We start from the raw sequence: 21,864 nt of genomic DNA, 5'->3' as shown, positions 1-21,864 counted from the left end.
GAGCAGAGATCACAGGTAACCTCTGTGTCCCTTCCACAGGCAAGATTTGCTGACAGTGTCACTGTACATTCGTTTGGTGCGATGCTGATTTCAACAACTTCCAAAATATATTAAAAGATCCTCAGCCCATGAATCACAATGCCTAAAAAAATTAATTAAAACAGTCCTAACTAAAAAAAAAGTATTTCAATAACCACTAAAGTGTTGCTTGGATATGAAGATCAATCTCCAAAAGACAAGTTTGGTTCCAGAAGAGTGAGGAAAGAAACCGGGGGGGGGTCAAGGTTTGGGACACATCTGTGACAGAGGCTGCGAGGAGCCAAGAAAAGCCACGAGCTGGAGGTCTTGGAGCTTGTGCAGGAGGGAACCTCCCACCTTCCCAGAGGAGGAATGCACTGCTGGCTGCTTTGGGAACCATGCAAGGCAATTTTCCAGCTGCATGGAGAACGGAAATGTCCTTGAAATGGAGCAAAGACCAGCGAGCCGGGAAGCAGCCGGGTTATCCTGTGTGACCATGGCCAGGGAGTGATGCAGCAATCCTAAAAGGAAGACTCATGCCACTGCTCACAGGGAGAGAAGGAATGGCAGATTCTTTGGGCTGGACCAGGGACTAGGGTTTAGCAGGAGTTACACAAGCTTGGGCTCACAGGTCAGGACAATCAAGGTCCAAGCTGAAGTAGCCACTGGCCTTTTTTCCAAATACATCCCTTTAAATGCATCCCCCCTAAAAAGAGTATAAATACGAAGCCCTGAGAACAAACTTCCATATAGTAAATTTCTATTAAAAATATCAGTGTTCTGATGACAAAATTATAAGTTAGATATAGTTCAATAAATAGCTGGTTGGCTTGCAAGAGTCCTGTCACAGCAAAAGGTACAAGATTGTCTCTGTCAGTGGGGAAATACTGCAAGAAACACAATTAGTCACCTACCACCCCATCTCCTCCCTGCTCCAGCTCACAGGCCTCCAAATATTCCCTAGACCATGTTATGAGAAACTTAACTGTGACATGTCCCTGCTGGTTGGAACTTGAACACCAGATATGCAAGGACAGGACCTGAGCCTGTAAACCCTCACTGTGAGTTCCTCACAAAACCACCTGGTTTATTTAACAAGACTGTCCCCTGGGTTTAGGGATCTCTCACAGACCAGACCCACCAGGGAACAGCACAGCTGCTCACCAGGCAAAGCTCTTGTCACACACATTCCTTGTGCCTGGGGATCACAGAGTCAGTCCCGCTCAGGAATGGTGATATTCCACTTTTTTTTTGCAGGTTTTGTAAAAACTGGGCCAATCAAAGCCTTTACAAGCACCACGGACTCAACTCTGTGAAGCAGCAGCAATCCCACCCCCTGGAGTGATGGGGACACACAGTTCCTGGACTAATTCACACCCCCAACCCACAGATGTCTTGAGCAGTTCCTCACGTGTTCCTTTAACCTCAAGGGTAGTTTCGGGTTGTTTTAAACCAACTCCTGTGCCTTGCTGCAAACACCACACCCCCTAAATTCTGCTCTCTCTCAGCTTTTGGCCACTGCAAACTCAAGTTCCCACAAGCCAAGCAGGGCCCTGTCAAAGCCACCCCAACCAAGAACATGCTCTCCAACACCTCAGCTGTGCAAGTGTGGAGCTCTGGAACAACCAAACCCAGAAATAACCACGGATTCTCAAGCCTCCAAGCATTCCAAAGGTGCAGCATCCCTTTATCCCTACAGTCTGTAACTGCTGCTGCTGAACCTGGGCAATCTCACCTTCTATTACATAAGAATAATTTGTTTCACTGAAGCTTTTTGCCCACACTTTATAACCAGTTCAGTGGCACCGAGGGGTCCTGGCTGACCAAGGGAGGCAGCTCGGATCCCTTTTATCTCCCTGGAAGCTCCACAGTCCAACCATGAGCTGCTGAAATCAAGACCAGCATTTTCCAAGCCTTTACATTCCTCAAGACTGTTCCTTAAGTCTGAATCTCTCCTGGACCACTCAAAAGCCAAACCCCCAAACTACAAAGTAGTTTTCCCAACTTTCCCTTCTAAAAACACTCATTAAAAGGAATATTAACCAGAATCCTGATTGGTAGAGAAGGACATGTGGCTCTAACATCAGGAACTTCAAGTAAAACAGTCTTCTGGTATTATTACAAGAAAAAAGCTTCAGGAATAAGCAAAAAATGGACAAAAATAATCAAAACCTCTCATAACACCACAACATTCAGTCACAACTACTTGTGAGTAGCTGTGCTGAGCTCACTGGGGTGCAGGATCTGGTTCCTGGCTGGAGTTGCAGGAGAAGGTTATAATTTAATGTCACGTTGTCAGTCTATTCTTAGCAAGAGCCCACAAAAATGGTTTTACTGTCCAATTTGAACAGAAGAAGCATCTCTATAAAGCTTGGAATTTCTAAGGGCAGAAGTAAATATTTCAGCAGTCATCAACTGTAAAGCTTCAGAAGGAATTACAAATTGCAAAAAAAAAAACCCAATAATAAATGCTGGGATAGTGAGTCAAGATAAAATCTCAGGCTGTTTTGATTTCCCCACCCTTCATATTAATGATGAGAAATTGGCAACTTCAGTGCCTCGACTGCAGAACAGCACAGAGCACATGCCAAGCTCAGGCCAAAACTTGTTGTAGGGTTTCAGGTTGCATCTTGTTGAGTTTTTGTTTAAAAAAAAAAAAAACAACCAAACCCCAAACCCCAACTGCACAGAAAAACCCTCCCATACTTGCAGAGGTGACTTTGCTCAGGATTGACAGGACACCTCTGAGCTGGTTAAGCACAGGGGCTCCTCGTGGTTACTCTGCAGTTTGGAGAGGCAGGACTTGCCTATCCTGCCTTTCCTAAGGGGCTGTGAAGCACAGGACATGGCAGGGATGATGGCAGATGGCATTTATGTTTCATTAAGTTGGAAACAAACCCCATTTTTTTAGCAGGCTGCTAAAAAGTGACACCTGCAGAGCCCAGTTGTAAAATCCCAGTCGTGGATATTCACAGTCCTGCTCTTAAAAGCTCAGAATTCCTCCCTCAAACCTCAAGTCAGTCTTCTGGCAAAACAGGAAAGACCCAGCCTGACATTCTTGGTATGGCCATGGTAAAAATAAGCATAAAGAAACCCCACTTCTAACTCAAAGATAACAATTTCAAGCGTGCTTTAAATGCCTTAAACAAGATAAAAACCTACGTGGTTCTGCTGCTTTACAGATCAACAACCCCCCCCCATGCAAATCAGCTGCTTCTTTGTAAACAGAATAAAAAAAACCCCACAGAAGTCCCTTTCCAAAATTGTGCACGTAAAAATGGAGAAAAAAACCCCACTATGTGAACATATCCTTCCTTGCAATGGGATATGGAAGAGGGACATGAGCTCAGGAACTGCAGCCACGTGGGAATTCAAGTCTTGGTGTGGTGAATTCTGTGGCGAGAGAGAAGCTGCACTTTGTGGTACCTGACAGAGAACCTCCTGCAAGTACAACCCCTGTGGGACTGCAACAACAACTAATGCAGCAAATAAATAGGAAAAAGTAATGCTATTTATTTAGAATTCCACCTCTGAATGATTCTGTTTTAAATTAAACAAGTTTGGATAGAAATGTGCTTGCTCTCCCAATATTTTGGGCTTTTTTAAAAAAAAACATTTCCTAAAATCGATATTTTTTTTTTTTTTTAAAAAAGCAGTTTTGCAATTTGATCAAGCCATAAATTAATACTGCATGGAGATGATTAATATCCTATGCCAGTGGTCAGTGACCTTTTGTAAACACTAGCCAGGTCCTATCAAAGCTGGCTAGAAAACTACTGTCACAGGCCTTTTTAACAAGCAGGATCGTGTTTCTTTCCAACAGTCAGATTCTGAAGTGTTTTTGCACAAAACCTTTTCCTATTTGTGTTCTGTTTGTTTTTTTTCTGATATACTTTATTTTAAACCTAATACCTGAAAACAAAAAACAAGTCTTCAAACCTCTTCCACTAACACTAAAATCCACAAGGCAACTCACTCCAGTTGGCCGTTAACTACGAAAGCTCTCGTGGGAGAGACCCATCTCAGGATCTCCCCCCTCACCTCCCTTCCCCTTCCAGCTGCCCCCTTCCCAAATTTCCCTGGAGTGAGGGGCAGGAGGAAGTGGCACAGTGCACTGGGACCCCCCTCTACGTGCGATTCAGCGTCTGGAAGATCCGGGAGATCTGTAACATCACGGGCCCGGTTTCGGGGTCGTTCATCCACTGGGTGCTGTTCAGGGGGTTTTCAAGCATATCCTCGAAGGCTGCCAAGAGATGGGAATTGCAACAGTTAGTCCTGGCAAAGCTCCAGTGTTTGGGATGTTTCAGGACAGTCAGAAATGGCTACAGCTCAAAGGCAAACACGACCCGGAAATGGTGGGAATGCTCCTTGTACCACCTGTGCTCCAAAGACTCCACAGTCTGGGAGGATGCTCCAGGTTGTGCTTTCCTCATTTCTCAGCATTAAATTCACTGCAGACAGCGATTAAATGCTCAGCCTGGATTACAGTCCATCCCACAAAACCTCAAGGCCGTGGGGTTGAAGAGCTAAAGCCTTAACAAATGTCCCCAGGCATTTGTCTGCAGGAACATGCCATGCAATCCATCCATTTGTGAAGGCCCATCTGCTGCCAGCACTCCTATAGAACACTCTCCTGCAGCTCCACTCCTCTGATCAAACATTTTTCCATATCCCAGCCTGGATTTCTTGCACCAGTATCCCTTTTTTCCCTGGTACTTAACCGAGACAGTTCATGGAAAGCACCATCACCTGTTCCCTGTGCTGCCCTGAGGCTCCTCTGGAGAGGAAACTAAGCCAGCAAAAGCAGAAATGCCAAAGGCTACACAGAGCCAGCACAAGTGTAGCCCCTTAAGCCCCCAAATCTCAGACTTCCAGCTTTTCCAGAGGCCCTGGAGCCACAAGGGAAGCAGCATCTTATTCCTCCTTCCTGATGTCTGGAGAGCAGAGGGAGGCAGTCAGACACAGGAGGGGAAAGGCTGGGTGTGCAGAAAAAGATCACCTATACTTTTTTAAGAGCATTTTTTTCTTTTTGTCTTTTCAATGAGCTTTGTTGGCTGCTTGCTTTGTTTGCTGGTTTATTATTTTCTAGCTTTCATCCTATTCCTCATGTTGAAGGAACCAGGCAGCCCCTGCAAGAGCCAAGCTGCAAACCTGGCAGGAAAACGGGCCAGGCAATGATTTCTAAGCCTTTTGACAGACACTGAGCTGGACTCTTGGACATTTGGAGCCAGTCATTACAGAACAGGACAAAAAAAGCAGCTGCACAGTCACCAAAATGTCAGTGTGGAGTCTGGCACCAAGGTCAGTGTTAGTTTTCCCAGGAGTGCCAGTGCACAGAACTCAACTGCCATTAGTGGGAGCTGGAAGTGCCCAGCACCTCTGAAAGGCTCATCATTAATACCTTGCTCAAGGTCATGCAGCCAGAAAAGCCCAAAATAAAACACACATCTCACCTTTCACCACTTGAACTATATTCTTTTTACACAGACTCAAAAGCTTAAAACCAAAGATTTATCAATACTCTGTAAGAAACCCATTAAATGTAAAAGCTCATTATTAAAATCTGTGACATAAGCAATTTGCAGATGTATCACTAGGAATATATTCTCTGATGTTCATCCAAGCTCCTATAATGGCATTTCATTTTCTATTTATATTCTGAGCTGCAGTGTGGAACCCTGGTTGGAAATGAAGAGACCATTTGTTCAGAAATCAGGAGTGGGAAGGTTCTGCTCTTGAATTATTTAAAGGCTTGCAAACTCTCCTAATTACATTTAAAGCAGTATTTTCAAGAGCCCTCTTGATTGAGCTGTGCATGCAGCCTTCATTTAAAGGCATTGCCTCAAATAAATTTTGAAGACAAAGACTAAATGGAAAACTTTAAATATACATCACAGAGCCAGTCATTGTTCTGTGCTGTCAGAGGGAGCAATTCCTCCCAGCTTGGAGGCTCTGCTGGGTACATGTTGTGCTCACAGCCTTTCTGGCCATGAACACACAGACTTTACCCCAGAGCTCAAACCCAAACGAGGGGAAATGTGTTTTCACATTTTATCTCAATTTTGACAGGCAAAGCCTTAGCTCAGCCTTCTTGTTTGGATACTTTTCCACAAGTTATCTTCTGTCTCAGTGATCAGGCCTCGCTCACAGGGAGCTGCACAGCAGGACCCAGCCTTGTTTTTTCTGGGAAATAATCAGAGGTCGAGACAGACATTCCTGATTTTTCCCCTCGTGGCCAAAGGGAGCACACAAAAGGTCTCCTAAATCCACAAAAGCATTGCAGCCAGCAGCTATTAAAGTTCTGAGTTCAGCAAGTGTAATCCTGGGGAATTAGGATCATTTCTGGGACAGCCCCAAGGTCTGGGTTTAGCTGAGCTGCAGGATGAAGCCAACAAACACCACAGCTGGAAGGGAGGAAAGGGGTCCAGAGCTGCCCCAATCCCCCAAAGGGGGCTGTCATCATCCAGGCTCCACTTCCATTGGCTGGTAAATACATGGATGTGCAGCAGGAACCCAAGGCAGGACTTACCTAGTAGAGTTTTAGGGTTGGTGAGCCCTAACTGTACCACTGGGTTTTCTAAGATGGCTTGGAAGAGAGGGCTGTTGGTGTCAATGCCCTTATCTAAGTCCTCTGGAGAAGGTTTTCTGTCTCCCAGCAGCCACTCACACTGAAAGAAATCACCAGGCACAAGAGATTTCATTAGAACCCAAGTGTCTCAACATAAAACTTTTGGTAACGTGGCATTTTAAAAATACTTTTTCCTCCCACAGTTAAACCTGAGCTGTGCAGTTCTTTTCACACCATTTACTATTCACTTGTACCACCCAGCCCAGTATCCTCTCTCCAACAGTAGCCAGCACTGGATCCTTAGGAGGAGAAGATTCCTTGGCTGTCAGCTGTGTCCACATAATTTTCCTTAACACATCACCCACTAGCAGAGGGACTAATGAATCTTTGAAAACCTTAACATTTTTTGATTCCAGAAACTGTGGAAGCATTGCTGCTGAACGGTCATTTACACAACTGCATGGCTTGAATCTCTGCTGGATCATTTATTCCTGTGCTTTAATCAGTTATTAATTACAGGGAATACCTTTTCCTTTCTCAGGAGAGCACAATCTCTTTTGCACACTGTGGTGAGGGAGTTTCTCAAAAGCTTTTAGAAAGTCCCAACCTCAAACACCCCGAGCTCCTCTGAGGGGTCTGAACCCTCTGTATTATAGTTGTGTATCTAACTTGAAAGAGGCACAGGATTTGCTGTGCTCCTTGAATCTCCAGGAACAGCTGGCTTTAGGATAGAGCAAAACATCACCCAATTCCAAGAGGAAAACAAGCAGCTGAAGAGACTTTTGGAGGAGCAGGGAAGGGGAATGTTGTACTCACGGCTGCGTTTTGCTGGTTGTTGTTTACTCTGAGTGCATCCACCACTTCCTTCTCATCAAATCCCATCTCCATCAGGGCAATGACAGCCTGGAGAAGAATTGCACAGCTTCATAAGTGTAACATTTAAAGCAGAAATGAGAGCAATCATGACCTTTCACCTTTTGTGCGGGAGGTTTTTGTGGGGTAAAAACCCCTCATTGTTTCCATTTGGGGACCACTCGGTGATTTCATCAACAAAGTTTTCAAATACCCTACTTCAAAAGTGTCTTCATTATGGAAGAAAACTAAATCTTAAGAGTGAAGATAGTTCTTGTCTTCAACACTGAAAGCTGAATGCAAAGCAAAGAGCAAGTGTACCTGGGGTAGAAAGGAGAGGCACAGGACAAACACCTTGTTTTGGAACTCCTCTCCTGCCATAAAGCTCTTGTTCACATCTGAATGGTCAAGGTTTATGTGCATTTGTGGTTCTATTCACCCTATTTAATTTCACTCCTGGATTTATTACATTGTTAGTGAGTGTGATGTATTTAGATAAGAATGTTGAGAAATTGTACCCAGGTCATCAAATGCATTTGCAGCTTTTAACCCAAATCTCAAGAACAGCCAGTTGTAAACCCCAAGTGCCAGATGTCAGAGCCCCTCCTGGTGAGCTCCCAGTGTGAGAGCAACACTTTCTCACTGCAGCCAGTCCTGTGTTCTGAAAAAAGGGCAACTTCTGTGTTTGCTGCAAGACTCCAATCTGCTGGTGATACCTTTCCTTGCCCCCTAAATACAATCACACCTTTCTGCCCTTTTCATAGAATCCCAGAATGGTTTGGGTTGGAAGGGATCTTAGAGAGGTCATTTAGTTCCAACTAAGTGGAAGGGACACCTTCCACTAGTCCAGGTTGCTCAGAGCCCCATCCAGCCTGGCCTTTTCTACAAAGGATCTCCTCCTGTCCTGCCACCCTTCCTTCCTACACAGCAGCCAAAAAGGCAGTGCCAGGGGTCTCAATTCAGTCCTCTCAGTTTTCAGGTGCAAAAGTAACAGTGTCTCTCATTTAGATCCTGCATTCCCAAGGTAACACCCTTCCAACTCAGAATATTCCGCGACTGGAAGTATTCCTAAATTTAAACACTCTCTGAAGACCTCCACTGAAATCCTGCCAAGCCAGCACAACACATATGTACCCAGATGTCCCATTTAATTAATTTGCTAAACATTTATAAGGATTCCTTGGTGCCTAGAGTCCCTTCCATTCCTGATGGATGCACAGCACGTACCCGCGGGTCCGGACGAAACTCTCTTTTCCTCCGGATCTTCTTGAATATTTCCGTCAGCTCATCCTTGGCCTCTTCCCCTCCCTCTTCCGAGCTGGGACCTGCAGCTGCCTCAGCAGAGGAGGCAGCAGCTTCAGCTGTGGCTTCTGCAGGAGTCTGACCTGGCAGGGGAGCATCCACAGAAGGGTCATCTGCGTGTTCTATCAACCACTCCATGGCCTGGGTCACGGACATGCTGGGAAACAAACGGGAACAGCGGGATGAGGAGCTCCCCAGAGGCACAGCAGGGCTCCACACACCTCTGCCTTTGCTCTTATCCCCCTGGGATATTGACTTGCAGGTTAATTAGTACCTGAAAAGTCACAAATAAAGTGCTGGAGCCAATCTTGGAGCGCATCAATTCTCTGTGTGCACTCACAATCTTCTCTGGAGCCAGGAAAACAGAGGAACCACGTCCAGCTTGGACAGCTGCAACCCAGAGTTTAACAGGCAGTTCTGAGGGAGTCACCCTACTCTCCCCATCCTCTGCTTTGTTTCACAACAGGCAAACACTGTTTGCAACTGTCAACAAAACCGCCAGCAAAGCACGTTCCAAATTCACATGGAAACACATCCCAGATGGCAAAAACTTTGGTGCTTGAGGAGATCTCCCTCAGACCATCCAGCCACCAAGGAATGCCATTAACAAGAGAAAAAAGGGTTAAAAACATTATATGTGCACAGTGTGCCTTGAGCCAGAGCAACATTCAACAGGGACAACTGCACCTGGAAATGCCCCACTCGGAAATCCCTCCACTGTGACTTCAGGAGAGATCTGTGACCCCTCAGTGACACAGTCACTTGCTGGGCAGTGCAACTGCTCGAGCTGAGGATCCTCAGAGCTCCCAAACACATCTTTTTCCCCATGGATATGAAGGAAAAAGCAAGGGCAGGTGAACATGTACCAGGAACTGTTACACGTTCATGGAAGGGCAAACCTTTGCCTGTTTGGTTTTTCAGTTATAACCTGAAAGCTGGAGGACAGCAGGGAGAAACTCTTCCTGAGGCACTGGGAAGGAGTGACTGGAATGTGTTTTGGACTCTCTCTCATTAAAATTTTTCAAGAATGGCCTAACAAACCCCTCTCAGGAGCTCATTGTTATTAGGGTATGAGAAGTACTACATTCCCTCCTATTTTCCTGCAGTTGCTCTCTGGACTTCACAATATCCTTGGAATGTTTCTGAAGACCAGCACAAAGCATATTTCTACAGCTGAAAGGCCAACGTGGATGGACCAAGTTTGCTTTTTCCTCTGTGAAATCTGACTTCTAAAGCAGAAGAAAACGTGATTTAATACCTGGAAACAGCCTTGTTGACCCACAGACCTTCCAGGGCAATCCAGCCCTGCTTCCCCTTCCCTGTGCCACCTGCACTCTGCCTGAGGCAGCACTGTTCCCTGAGCTAATGCTTTTCCCAACCTAAATTTAGGTGACCCACATAAGGAAACTTCAGGAAAAATGCAGATTTTTTTTTTTCCCAAGCATATGCAGTGATTTACTTACTGATTTAACCGGAGGGCCTTGACAGCTCTGCTCTCTGGGAAGCCCATCTCTGTGAGCTGTCTCAGAGCTATTTCATCCACTCTGTCCTCCTCATCCTCATCCAGCATGGCTACACACACACACAAACAGAACAATGTTCAAATTGACTGCAAGCTCAAATAAACCCCTGTGTCAATGCAATGGCATGTGTGAAGTTCAAGCCCCATTCTCTCTTCCATCTCTCCTTTTGTTCCTGCCCCCAGTTTGCCACCTCATCGTTTAATTTGCTGCTCTCAGCTCGGTCCGGCTCAGAGAGATTCTTCCAGGACAAAGACTTTGTCCAGATGTGTTCAAGATCTCAAACAAAAGGCAGTTAACTCACACATGACCAGGGGATTTCCACATAATTAAATATGTGAGATTCACTGAAGATCCATTAATCATTTCTCTAGAAATTAAGTTGGATCTTGTTGTAGCAGCTCTCAAGGATGAGCATTTCCCACCAGCTGAATCAAGAGCCACAGTTTCTCCTCATTTTACTACCTCTTTGTGCATTTTCAAATATTCTTTACCATCCCTACTGATCATTTTTAAATGGAACTTCTCATCCACCCCAAAGGGACCTTATAAATCCACAAGTTTTGTACAATCTATAAGGTGAAACTTTTGCCCCAAAGTTTGTAGCGGCTTTGCTGCCACATCAGGGTCTGAACTTCTCTCTGAGCCCACTCTGGAAGCAAACAAATTCACAGGATTGAACTATAAAGATATGTTCATACCATTTGCCTTCTTAAATAGTTCAACTGCATCTGGGTTCAGTGCTAACAATTTCTGTGCAACTTCTATGAGAGACACCAAGATCTTCCGGAGCTCTGTCTGGAACTGCAAGAAAGGAAACTGTCAAAACATTTAGACAGGATGTGACAAGACACCACTGAATCTTAATGTATCTATTGTTACAGCACAGCAGCAGCCTGGCCCTCTGCTCAGAAAGGTGCTTTAGTAGGGCTTTATTTTCATTGTTTAGTCTCTCAAGAAGCCTTTCCTGGGAAGTGCTGCCTCCTGGGCAGAAAGGTCCTTTTATTTCTACCCCATGGGTCAAGGAAGAGAAAAAAACCCACTGCAAACACCTGAACTATTTAAGCCTGAAGAAATAAACCCCTCTAACTTAATGTTTGGCAGACTTTGAATATGTTCTGAGGCTTCATTTCAAAACAAAATACAAATAAAATCCGAAAATCAAAATATGAAGATCATGATACCATTCTATGACTCTATGATCATTTAGAAACAGTGGGAACAGTGGGTTTTTTATCACTAAATAGCATAAGCCGTGTCTAAACTTTTGAGTTATTTATTTTAATATACATCTGAATTTTTCTTATACAGAAAGGAGAAAGGTAAAATGTGTCAAAGGAAAGGCTGCACAGGCTGAAAGGCTGCTGGGGTGTCAGAGTGGGAGTTAAATGCAGTACTTACATCCCTCATGCTGTGATGGGCCACGGTGCGGTCGGCGCTGCGGGAGGGCAGGTTGGCAGTGGCTTTGAGAATGGCATCCTTGTCAGGAGCCTTCTGCTCCTGCTTCCTCTGCAGGGAAGGGAAACAGGAGCAGGTTTCATAACCCATTATCCACAGACCAGAGAACACAGCAGTTTCAGACTCTCCACCAAGGCATCAAGCAGTGCCCTGTAACTTCAATACCACGGGCGAACAGCACCGGTGTCACTCTGCGGTGACAGAGCTAAACTGGGCCTGTTGGCTGCCCCACTTTCAGTCCTCACAACTATTGCTGTTATCTGAACAGGCAGGGAAATTCCAGCATAAAGAGGGAGATGTATCACAGAGGTCTCAGTGCCCAGGACCATATTCTGCTCCCCAGGGCCTGCTCACAGCTCAGCTCATCAAGAGCTGCACCAGCGCTGGGCACAGGAAACGCTTCACTGCTTATCCCTGGGGGAGCTGCACTGCCTGCCAGGATCATGCAGGGAATCTGCAGCACATGCTCCTGATCCAGCACAAAACATAGCAGGGTCCAGACTATAAATATTCCCAAGTCTTATAACTTGTGCTCTTACAGTGACATTCTGCACAGCGGGACCATACTGAGGAGAGAGACAGACACAACCCCTGCAGGAAGGGATGCACAGACACACCAATCCCTGCAGGAAGGGATGCACAGACACCCCAGAAGAAACAAAGCTGTGCAAGGATGAAGAAGAGACACCCAGGAATTCACCATTTCAAGCACAAAGCACTGCTTGAAGTGTTCATGTGATTTGCATGAACTGCAGTAACGCTGGTGCACAAACAGCATCCTGGGCACCACTGATCCTCAGGAACAATTACACACCAATAAAATGGAATAAAACAGTAAGGGGTCAATACTTCAGCTCTAGAGACCTGGTTAGAGGGTGGCTAAAGGCAGGAGACAGCAAGTCAACACATTTCTTTGGGTTTTCCACCAAAGCAAGGCACTTGCTGAACTATATTTATAAAGTCATTAGACATTTTTTCAAAGATCAAATCTATGTCACTTCCACAGAGTGCAACTACATGTCTTATTTTAAGGCAAATGTTCTCAGAATGACAGTTAAAAATGTAAAATCAGCTTTCTCTAAGCTTGGAAGAAATATGAAGTAATTTTCCTAGAATTTAATGGCAGCATTTACCTCTGTAAGCAGAGTACAGCACAGCAACCCTTCCACATACCATCCATAAAGCAGTTAACCAAAACTGTCAAGTTGAGAAGTGTTTCAAACTCACCTTCTCCTCTGCAGACACATCTGCCATCTTGGGGAGTGGAGGTGGTGCACGTTTCTTGATCAAAAGCAACACATCTACAAAGAGAATGACACTGCAGTACATTAGAAAGGATGTGAGGACAGTGCCTGTGAGATATTTCACAAATTCAATTGTTCCTGGAGATGAATTTTGTATCAATCCCACTGTAGCATCAGACTTTTTTCACCCTTTACGACCTGGGTGGTTTCACACAATTCCTTAGTGCACAGAGAATTCAAAACTGGGTCCAGGATTAGTTATACTTTGTGTAACTGGTTTCTTCTCCTCACTTAAAGAAAGGGTATTACAGGTTCCAGATGTCTTCTATATAATTAGTACAGCTCATGATAATAACAAAAGAATCAGCACTGTCAGTGCTTGCACTGAGAAGGAAGCAGCAGAGACAGGCACAGATGGTTTTTGGTCTGAGCTCCAAGAACTTCCAGCACCAGGCTGAAGCTCACTCTGGTGTGTGGATGGCAGGAGTGGTTCCCAGCCTGCAGCAGGGCAGCACCCCTGGCAGCCCACCTGGGCAAGCAAGTCTTCACTCTCACATCACCTGGCACCAGCTCTCTTTGGGCTTTTAAGACTAATATTCTCCCTTTAAAGGCAGCCTTTTAGCAGAGATCATGTGATGCTTTGTAGCACCTCAGTTACTGCCACAGACATTCTGAGGGAGGAGATGCAGCCACTGCTCAGAGCCCAAACCTGTGCAGCCCCTGAGCCCTTCAGCCAGGCCTGGCTGACGAGCAGTTTTTAGTCCACTGCACTGGGCAGGCACAAAGCAAACAAAACATGCTTTGCACGACAAGTTTCTCAGTCTGGCCCAGCACAGAGCAGCCAAGAGCAGCAGCTGGTGAGGGCTGTGAACCCTCCTCTGTGCAGCTGGTCAGACGTGACAGGAGCCCTGCACAGGCAGCCCGGGGCACTCAGCTGTCACTGGGTTCCCTGTCCCTGCCAGGCAGGAGCAGGGAAGGCAGAGCACACACTGCAGAGGGAAAAGGAGTGGAGAGGCAGTTCAGTCACCTGACAGCTTGCTGGGATACACAGCTCGTGCTGCCTGGCTGTGCAAACTGCAACCCAACACTCCGCAGGAGCCTGGAAAGAACACCCTCCCCCAGCAGGAACAGTCCCTTGCCTTTGCCCAGGATGGCACTTCCCAGCTCCTGTCAGTGACAGGTGACGCTGCCTTGGAAGGGAAACCATGGCAGCAGTTCCCAGGAAGAAGCAGGGACTCTGCTCCTGCAGAGTTTCTGGTTCACACAATATCTCAGTCCTGCTTCTCTCACTTTCTGACACTGCCCTGGCTCCAAAAGGGGCCATTACCTTAAGCTGCCCAGTAAAAGCTGACTCCAGCTCTCTTATTTGGGTCTTTGTTTCACATTTAAAGCTCAGGAGCAAATACACACCCCACAAACCCTACTGTGGACAGTGAGACCACAGTGCAATGGATTTTGACCTGTTTGCAGAGGACAATGAGGTCTAAACTTCACTCAGACCTCAGCAACCACCCTCCTGCTTCACCTGGACACCCTCAAGAAACCCCCCAATGTGGTTCTTGAAGCCATAGAACTATCCTTGAAGAGCTTTGAAGGGTAAATGCTGCCCTGGAGGTTTAAAAAATTACTTAAAGAAGGAGATAAAAGAATCAGTTTAACTTATTGACTGAATGACTGCTCTTAATTCCTTTTCAACTCTTAAAAGCAGGAATGAAGAAAAGGAAACTGCTCCAGGTGCTTTCTCTGGGGGGATAAAAAAAGTCTTTTTTTCCCTCTTTGTTTTTTGCCACCTTAGTTAAAGGTGACTCCTATGTCAAAGCAGAGTAGATATTAAAAATGTTACTGCTTGGAACTTGCCAAATGAGACACAACCTCCTGCTTCCAGACTGACGTGATTAAAACCCAGACAATCTTACCTCTATCTTGAATATTTTCCTCCAACACTGTTTTTGTGTCTGTCAGCACCTTCTCAGATGTAGCATGGATCAGCTTGTGATGTGTCACAGTTTTGGGATCCTCCAAGCTCCCAGGGACACACTGCAGAAGACAATAAATGCTGGAGATCAGAAGACAGAAACAAGGCTCCTGCATGAATCACTTGGCACTCAAGATTCCCCACATACAAACTGTGCATCATTTCCTGGCTTCTTAATAGCTTAAGCCAGAGGCCAGTGCACAGAATGTGTTTTATTAAAGACCCTGAGGTTTGATTTGTACTTTTTGTGAGTGGATTTAGACTTTTTCCACTACAGAACATCTCTATCACACTTAACTCCAAGTGCTTGGTCCTGTACTCAGGCCTTGGAGATTGGGAGCAAAGCAAGGATGTTCCAGGGCCCACAGCCCAGTTAATTCTGCAACAGATCACCAAGGTCCCTCACTCTTAGTGAGCAGCAATTAGTATCACAAACTAAGAATGCAGATCTACAAAGGGCAGTCAGTGTTTTACACAGGGGAAGGTTGTAATGATGCAGGGTGTTCTCATTTGTGGTGTGAAAATAGGAGGAACTCCCTGCTTCATCTAATAATTGTTATTTACACACACTGTCAGAGTAAAGAAGGCACTGCCAGCAGGGATTTGGGTTTATCTGACCCTAAACTGGGCAGTTTCTGCACTTGTTTCAAGCTGAATTCAGATTTGGCTGCTGGAGGCCTAACCTGGGTTCCTGCTGGAAGGACTGAACACAAGTTACATTCACAGCTCTTCTCCCCAGCCAAAAATAATCAGCACATCACAGGTCTTTTTCATATATGAACGTTGTGCCCAATTCCTCATTGGAATTATAAATTGTATGTCAATAATTCACCAGGAAATCAAGTTCAAATCCTGAAAAAGGAGTGCACACACAGGCCTGGAGCTGCCTCCTCCTGCCACCAGGGTGGCTCCAGACCCACAGTGAGAGATTTCAGGAACATTATTACAGCAGTGCACCTGGAGGCTTCTAATTTGTTGGAGTGGAAAAAAGAAAGCAAAGTGGTTGCAATTCCAGAAAGGCAAAATTAAAAATAACAACCTACCAAACCCATGAAATTGCTGCTCTGTTCTCATCACAAACCAGGACACTCAACACTGACCTCACCTGCTCTGCTCACTGCAAACAGCTTTTAATGACACTTCTAAATGTTCCTACCAAGCCCCTTTCCCCATGTTTGCTGAAGAACATGTTCAGCCTTTGTGTGACAGAGCCATTCCCAGAAATCCCACTGAAACCAGCCCTTATTTTGATGGAGAATTTAGTCCTGTCCATCACCACCCTCCTTCAAAGGAACCTTTTCAGTCCATCACCACCTTTTGTGCTGACTGCAGCTGATGGAAAACTCAGCTCCCTGCTCTTTTTCCGAACAAAACACGCTTGTTTTCAACAGATCCCAGTTCCTCACCTGAATTTGAGTCCAGTTCTGATCCCTCACTGAGATTGAGGGGGAATGTCTGAGTCCTGCTTTGTCTAACAGGAGCTTCTTAGGAATTAACTGCTGAACCAAGGCCAAGGAACACATTAACAGCTGGGAGAACCTCCTGTAACGGATCTGATAAGGTCCCTAAAATGCCCAAGGGGACATCAGTGGAACATCTCCTCTCCAAACAAGCTCCTTCTCCCACATCCTGAGAGTCAGAGCCCAAAACGAAGAACTGGAAAAGGGGAGCTGGGAGGTGTGTTTGGGGTGGGACACACAGACCTAATACCCATCAGAATATTATACTGCCCACAGAACAAACGTGGGCAATAACTAGTCATAAAACTAATAAGGTAAAAGTTTAAGTGAAAAAAATCCAAGTTCTGTGGGCAGCAATTCTTATTCCCTGTCCCTCCAACCACTTCATTAACAACTGCAGAGAATAATAAGGCGTATTTGGGCACTACATATATCAAAGAGGCTGCTGAGTGAAACACTTGGCTTATCTTCACACTTTAACATGCTCTGGAATTAGAAAAGCCAGCAGAACAGGCAGTGCCTCTCCAAGCTCTCACCAGTCCCTTTTAATTGTGGAGTTCACAGCCAGGCAGGTGAGAAACCTTTGTTACAGGTGCCTGAGCAACTGCTGGAATCATAAGCCCTGGTGATGCCAAACACTGTTTGCAAAGCTTGGAATCCTGAGAAACCACGGGGCTTTGTTTGTTTCTAAATAAGGAAAAGCTTTTTTGTTTGTTTGCTTGCTTTTAATAACAGAAACATTTGAAAATAGCACTGACACTCCCTGCTACTAAACTTGGGTGGCTTAAACCATCTGTTTAACAAACACAACTATGGTGTTACAGGTGAGAGAGAAAACTAGTGGGAGGGTTTTTTTTTCTTTAGCTAACCAAAAAAAACCCCAACACATAAAATTTAGGGGACATAAAGACATCAAGAGTGGCTCTTCAGAGATCAGCAAGCATTGGAATGTCATGGAGGGAAAAATGGCCCCTTTCCTGGTTCAAACCTGTTACAAATATCTCCCTCTGCTCCCTGAAAGAATGATTCCAAAGACTTCAGGGAACATAATCACCAGCATCTCACAAGAAGCAGCTGCATAAGTTATCTCGGGGTGCTATCAAGAATCAGTGCAACATACCCACGATCAGGAGTCATGATTTTTGCATGTCTATTTTCCCCTTCCATACAACTATCCATTATCCATAATGGTTATGCAAATCCACCCCAGGAGCACAAAGAAGCAGAGAGAATGAAATCAAATATCACACCGAGTTATCAATTGTCTTCTGCCCCGACCTGCACAGCAAGGGAAGCATCTATTAATTAAGCTTCCTGATAATTAAAGGCCTCTCAGCTCTGCACATGTGCAGGTCAGCCTCACCCCACCCTGTTTTGGCAGTGTTTGCTCCATTCTGCTTAAACCTCTCAGCTGGAGAGGGACAAAGGGGACAAAGGGGGGGTTTGGAATCCACAGCTCTCAGCAGGGCAGCCCCATCTTCCCTTGGGATCCTGGAATCCCAGAATGGTTTGGGTGGGAAGGACCTCCAAAATCAACCAGTCCCACCCCCTGCCATGGGCAGGGACTCCTTCCACTAGCCCAGGTTGCTCCAAGCCCCATCCAACCTGGCCTTGGACACTTCCAGGGATGGAGCAGCCACAGCTTCTCTGGGCAACCTGGGCCAGGGCCTCCCCACCCTCCCAGGCAGGAATTCTTTCCTAATTTCCCATCTAACACCACTCTCTGTCAGTTTGAAGCCATTCCTCCTTGTCCTGGCCCTTGTCAATAATCTCTCTCCATCTTTCCTGTAGCTCCTTCAGGTCCTGGAAGGTCACAATTAGGTCAACCCAAAGCTTCTCTTCTCCAGGCTGAACAATCCCAATTTTCCCAGCCTTTCCTCACGGCAGAGCTGCTCCATCCCTCTGATCACCTTGGTGGCCTCCTCTGTGTCCTTCCCATGCTGGGACCCCAGAGCTGGACCCAGCACTGCAGGTGGGGTCTCACCTGAGCAGAGCAAAGGGGCAGAATCCCCCCTCCCCTGCTGACCCTTCTCATCCCTAAATCCAGAAGCACTTGCACAAGGACTATGAGACAGGAAAACCAGGGTGTGCTGGGACCTGTGGTTTCCAGGAATTCGAGCTAAAAGGGTACAACCAGCAGGCCCAAGGTGCTGGGCACCCTTATTTCACCCAGAAAACCAAACCCTTAACCCTTCAAACGGGAGTGAAGCAATGACATATTACAGGGATTTTCTCTGGCATGTGTTTTACGTGGGAAAATAAAAAAAAAAGTCTTTGCAAGACTTTGAAGGTAAAAAAAACCCCACTGCTGAATGTGAATTAGCAAGTTGTGCTCTCAGAGGTGGGAGTTGAGGTTCCTGCTTTTGCCACTCCAAAGTTTCCCGTCCCTCAGGAGGAAATGCAGCGGGATTCAGGATCCAGGGCTGCAGCTGCCAGAGCTGTGCTGGCCCCTGAGCCCAGGGCAGTCCTGGCCACGGGTCCCCACCTCACACGCTGCTGTTGTCAATCAGGGCAGTGAAACAGTCAGGGCAGAGCCTCAAACCTCAGTCCAGTGGCTCTGAAACCCCTGGTTTTAACACTGAACACCACAAACACGGGGGTGACAGAGCACAGGGAACCCCTGTTCTCCTGCTCAGCTTCCACAGGCTCTGCCTCTGCTTTTGGCACCTTTTCTCTTCCCCACAGTGACAAGTAATTTACCCTTTGGCCCCTTCCATCAAGAGCACAGGGGGAACATTAGAAGAGCTTTCAATCACCCCAAAAAACCACCTCAGTTGCTCCTGTGCCAGCACAGGGTGAGGCTGCACTAAGATTTTTACAAAACGTGTCATTTTTCCTCCGCAGTTACCACTTTCCCTCTTTGTTCTTACACAGAAACAAGCCGGGCTGTAATTTCTGAGGAGAAATGATCAGAACCAGCTCAGCAGACTCCAACTTGCCCCCCCCCAGCTCACACAGGAGCTGATCTCTGACCCCACTGCAGAACACACACCAAACTCTGCAACAAAAGGCTCCTAAGGGATTTCCGCCCAAACCCTCCTTTTCCAACACACAAAACCCTCCCAAACGGGCGTTTTCTTTCCATATGGAACAATCCCACATGAGCCGGGGGGAGGCAGACAGAGCAAAACACAACACGAAAACATCTGTTTACTTAAACTCTTTTTTTTTCCACACTTTTTAAAGACATTTACAGGGCATTGGAAAAATCAGTTTTCTTCACCCGGGACGCACCCACCCTTCCCTCAGTCCCTGATTTCCAGCCCTTCCCTTCGCTCCCTGATTTCCAGCCTTTTCCCTCAGTCCCTGATTTCCAACCCTTCCTCCCCACCGTGATTTTCCACCCTTTCCTCTCGGTGCCAGATTTCCAGCCTTTCCCTTCGATCCCCGCTTTCCAGCCCTTCCTCCAACCCCCAATTTCCATCCCTTTGCCGCGTTCCCCCGGTTTCCATCCCCAGCCCGGACCCTCCGGGTTCTCCCCCCGGCCCCGCCGCCCCCTCCCCGAGCCCCGCCGTCCCCCCCAGCTCCTTACGTGTTTCAGGCACCGCTCCTTGAGCTTCTCCACCGTGGTGTCCTCGGGCACCTCCTCCAGCCACTCCGCGCCCTCCATGGTGCACACATGGACCCTCAGCACCTTCCCCGCGAAGATCTTCTCCTCCTGCACGTACATCTCCCCCTGTGCCGCCGCTCCCGCCGCCGGCGGCGCCTCACCAGGCCCGGGGCAGGGCGGCGCGCTGCCGCCCGCCCATGAAGGAGCCCCGGGGCGGCCCGGGGGCGCAGGCGGAGGCGGTGTCCGTGCCCCGGGCGGCCCCGAGCGCGGTGTCCCCGCCGGTGTCACCGCCCGGGCCCCGCCGCCCCTCCGGGGACACGGCGGCGCTCCCGGAAACGGAACTGCGGCGGGCGCGGGGCATGCCGGGAGTTGTAGTTCCGCCGCCGCGGGCGCCCCCGGAAGGGGCAGCACCGCCAACACCTGGGCTCGTAGTTGAGCTTTTCTTCAGCGCTTAATGAACCCTTAACACACCCTTAACAAACGCTTAATGAACATTTAATAATGCTCGATAACGTTTGATAACGTTTAATGACGTTTAACTACGTTGAACACCGTCCGTTGCCGGCCCCGCGCCGCAGCGGTGACTGTGCGGCGGCCCCGGTGCATTGTGGGACGGCGCGCGGCGGGATCCCCCGCGCTGCCCCCCGGTGTATGCCGGGAGTTGTAGTTCCTGGCCGTGAGGGGCTCGGGGGGCCCGGGCAGCGATGAGGGGTCGCGGACACCCCCGAGGGCACCGTGGGGACCGAGGGGACCGGGGCAGCCCAGCGGGAACCTGCGGGCTCGGCCGCGGGCACCGCGCGTCCCCCCCGGCCGCCGTTAGGGGGGGCCCGCGAGCCGCCGCTTCCTTGCCCGCTCCCGTCCCTGCCCGTGGGATTCGGCTCCCAGCGAACGCGTATTGTTTGTTTGTTTGTTTATTTATTTATTTATTTTATTATTAAAATTTTTTACGTGCCGTGTTATTTATTATGCCTCGTGCCCGAGCTGCACCGACCTCTTGGCTTCAGGTTTCGCCAGAGCCGCAGAGCGAAGTTTTCCCGAGTTTAAATTCCCTGTTTATTTAAATTAAAGCAGTAATGAAGCTGCTGGATTTTTATGGATGTATTAAATGGAGCTGTACTTGTCCTGAAAATATGAGGAATATGCCATAGTTTCCCCCCCGAGAGTGAGCACTGCAATATTCATGTTACACAGGGTCTGGAGTTGGCTGAAGGGCAGCCAGAGCTCCCTGGAAGGAATAAATCCAGGCGGAATTAGCAGACCCAGAGACAACAAAACAATAAAGTGTTATGTGAGAAGGAGCTGAGAGCTCTGGAGAGTCAGAACTCCATCCCACCAAAAGGCAGAGTTAGTTTGGGGCTGTCAAACGCTGCTGCAACCCAGGGATGCCTCTCTGGGGGTCTCTTTGCATTTATTCCATGCTGGGCCAGCAGCTCCCAGGGGCCAGACGGGACATTTTCCTTCGTGTTTTCCAAGGATTCCCATCCCTTTCTGCCGTGGCTCAGCCACCAGCTCCAGAGCCCACGAGAGGGAGCAAATTCCTGCTCAGCAAACCCCGCCGGCCTCCAGGAATAACGACGCGGAGTTTCCCTCCCAAAAGCGCGTCCCTGGAGCGCCCACGGGGGTCACACGAGGGGATGGGGCTGGTCCTGGGGCAGTGAGGTGACCCCAAGTACAGGGAGCAGTGGAGTGATCCCAAATCCTTGGGATCCAGGTACCAACTGCTCAACACGCCCCGGCCACCAAATCCACCCCGAGAACTTCTCTTTCCTTCTGATTCCCAGCGTTTTTTGCTTTCCCTGTTCCATGGGGGGAGCTGGAAATCCGGACACCGACTTGGGAAGGCACTACTTGGTGCACCCCCGCAGCCACTGTTGGGGAGAACAAGGATAAGGTTTTACTGGGAGATGTTTTAAGCCA

General features: G+C 47.6%; 1 protein-coding gene across 2 annotated transcripts; it reads right to left on the bottom strand.

The window, feature by feature from the left end:
- Positions 1 to 585: 585 nt before the first annotated feature.
- Positions 586 to 20,279, bottom strand: UBAC1 (UBA domain containing 1). 2 transcript variants are annotated; one of them, XM_027687543.1, is made up of 10 exons: positions 19,930 to 20,279; positions 14,879 to 14,999; positions 12,946 to 13,019; positions 11,662 to 11,769; positions 10,962 to 11,064; positions 10,204 to 10,312; positions 8,666 to 8,897; positions 7,403 to 7,489; positions 6,548 to 6,686; positions 586 to 4,261 (listed from the first exon to the last, which is right to left on the bottom strand). In XM_027687543.1, exons 1-10 carry the CDS (start codon positions 20,065 to 20,067, stop codon positions 4,146 to 4,148), a joined length of 1,227 nt encoding a protein of 408 aa, XP_027543344.1. In that variant the 5' UTR covers positions 20,068 to 20,279; the 3' UTR covers positions 586 to 4,145. The 2 variants fall into 2 exon arrangements, with proteins under 2 accessions (XP_027543344.1, XP_027543342.1); XM_027687541.1 differs by having other exon boundaries at positions 10,962 to 11,079; positions 19,930 to 20,107.
- Positions 20,280 to 21,864: the final 1,585 nt, after the last annotated feature.

The sequence above is a fragment of the Neopelma chrysocephalum genome, unplaced genomic scaffold (genome assembly GCF_003984885.1).
Source record: "Neopelma chrysocephalum unplaced genomic scaffold, ASM398488v2 Primary Assembly neopelma1_74, whole genome shotgun sequence".
NCBI classification, from domain to species: domain Eukaryota; kingdom Metazoa; phylum Chordata; class Aves; order Passeriformes; family Pipridae; genus Neopelma; species Neopelma chrysocephalum.
Note: the sequence above shows the minus strand (reverse complement) of the source record. Positions and strands in the feature narration are given on the sequence as shown.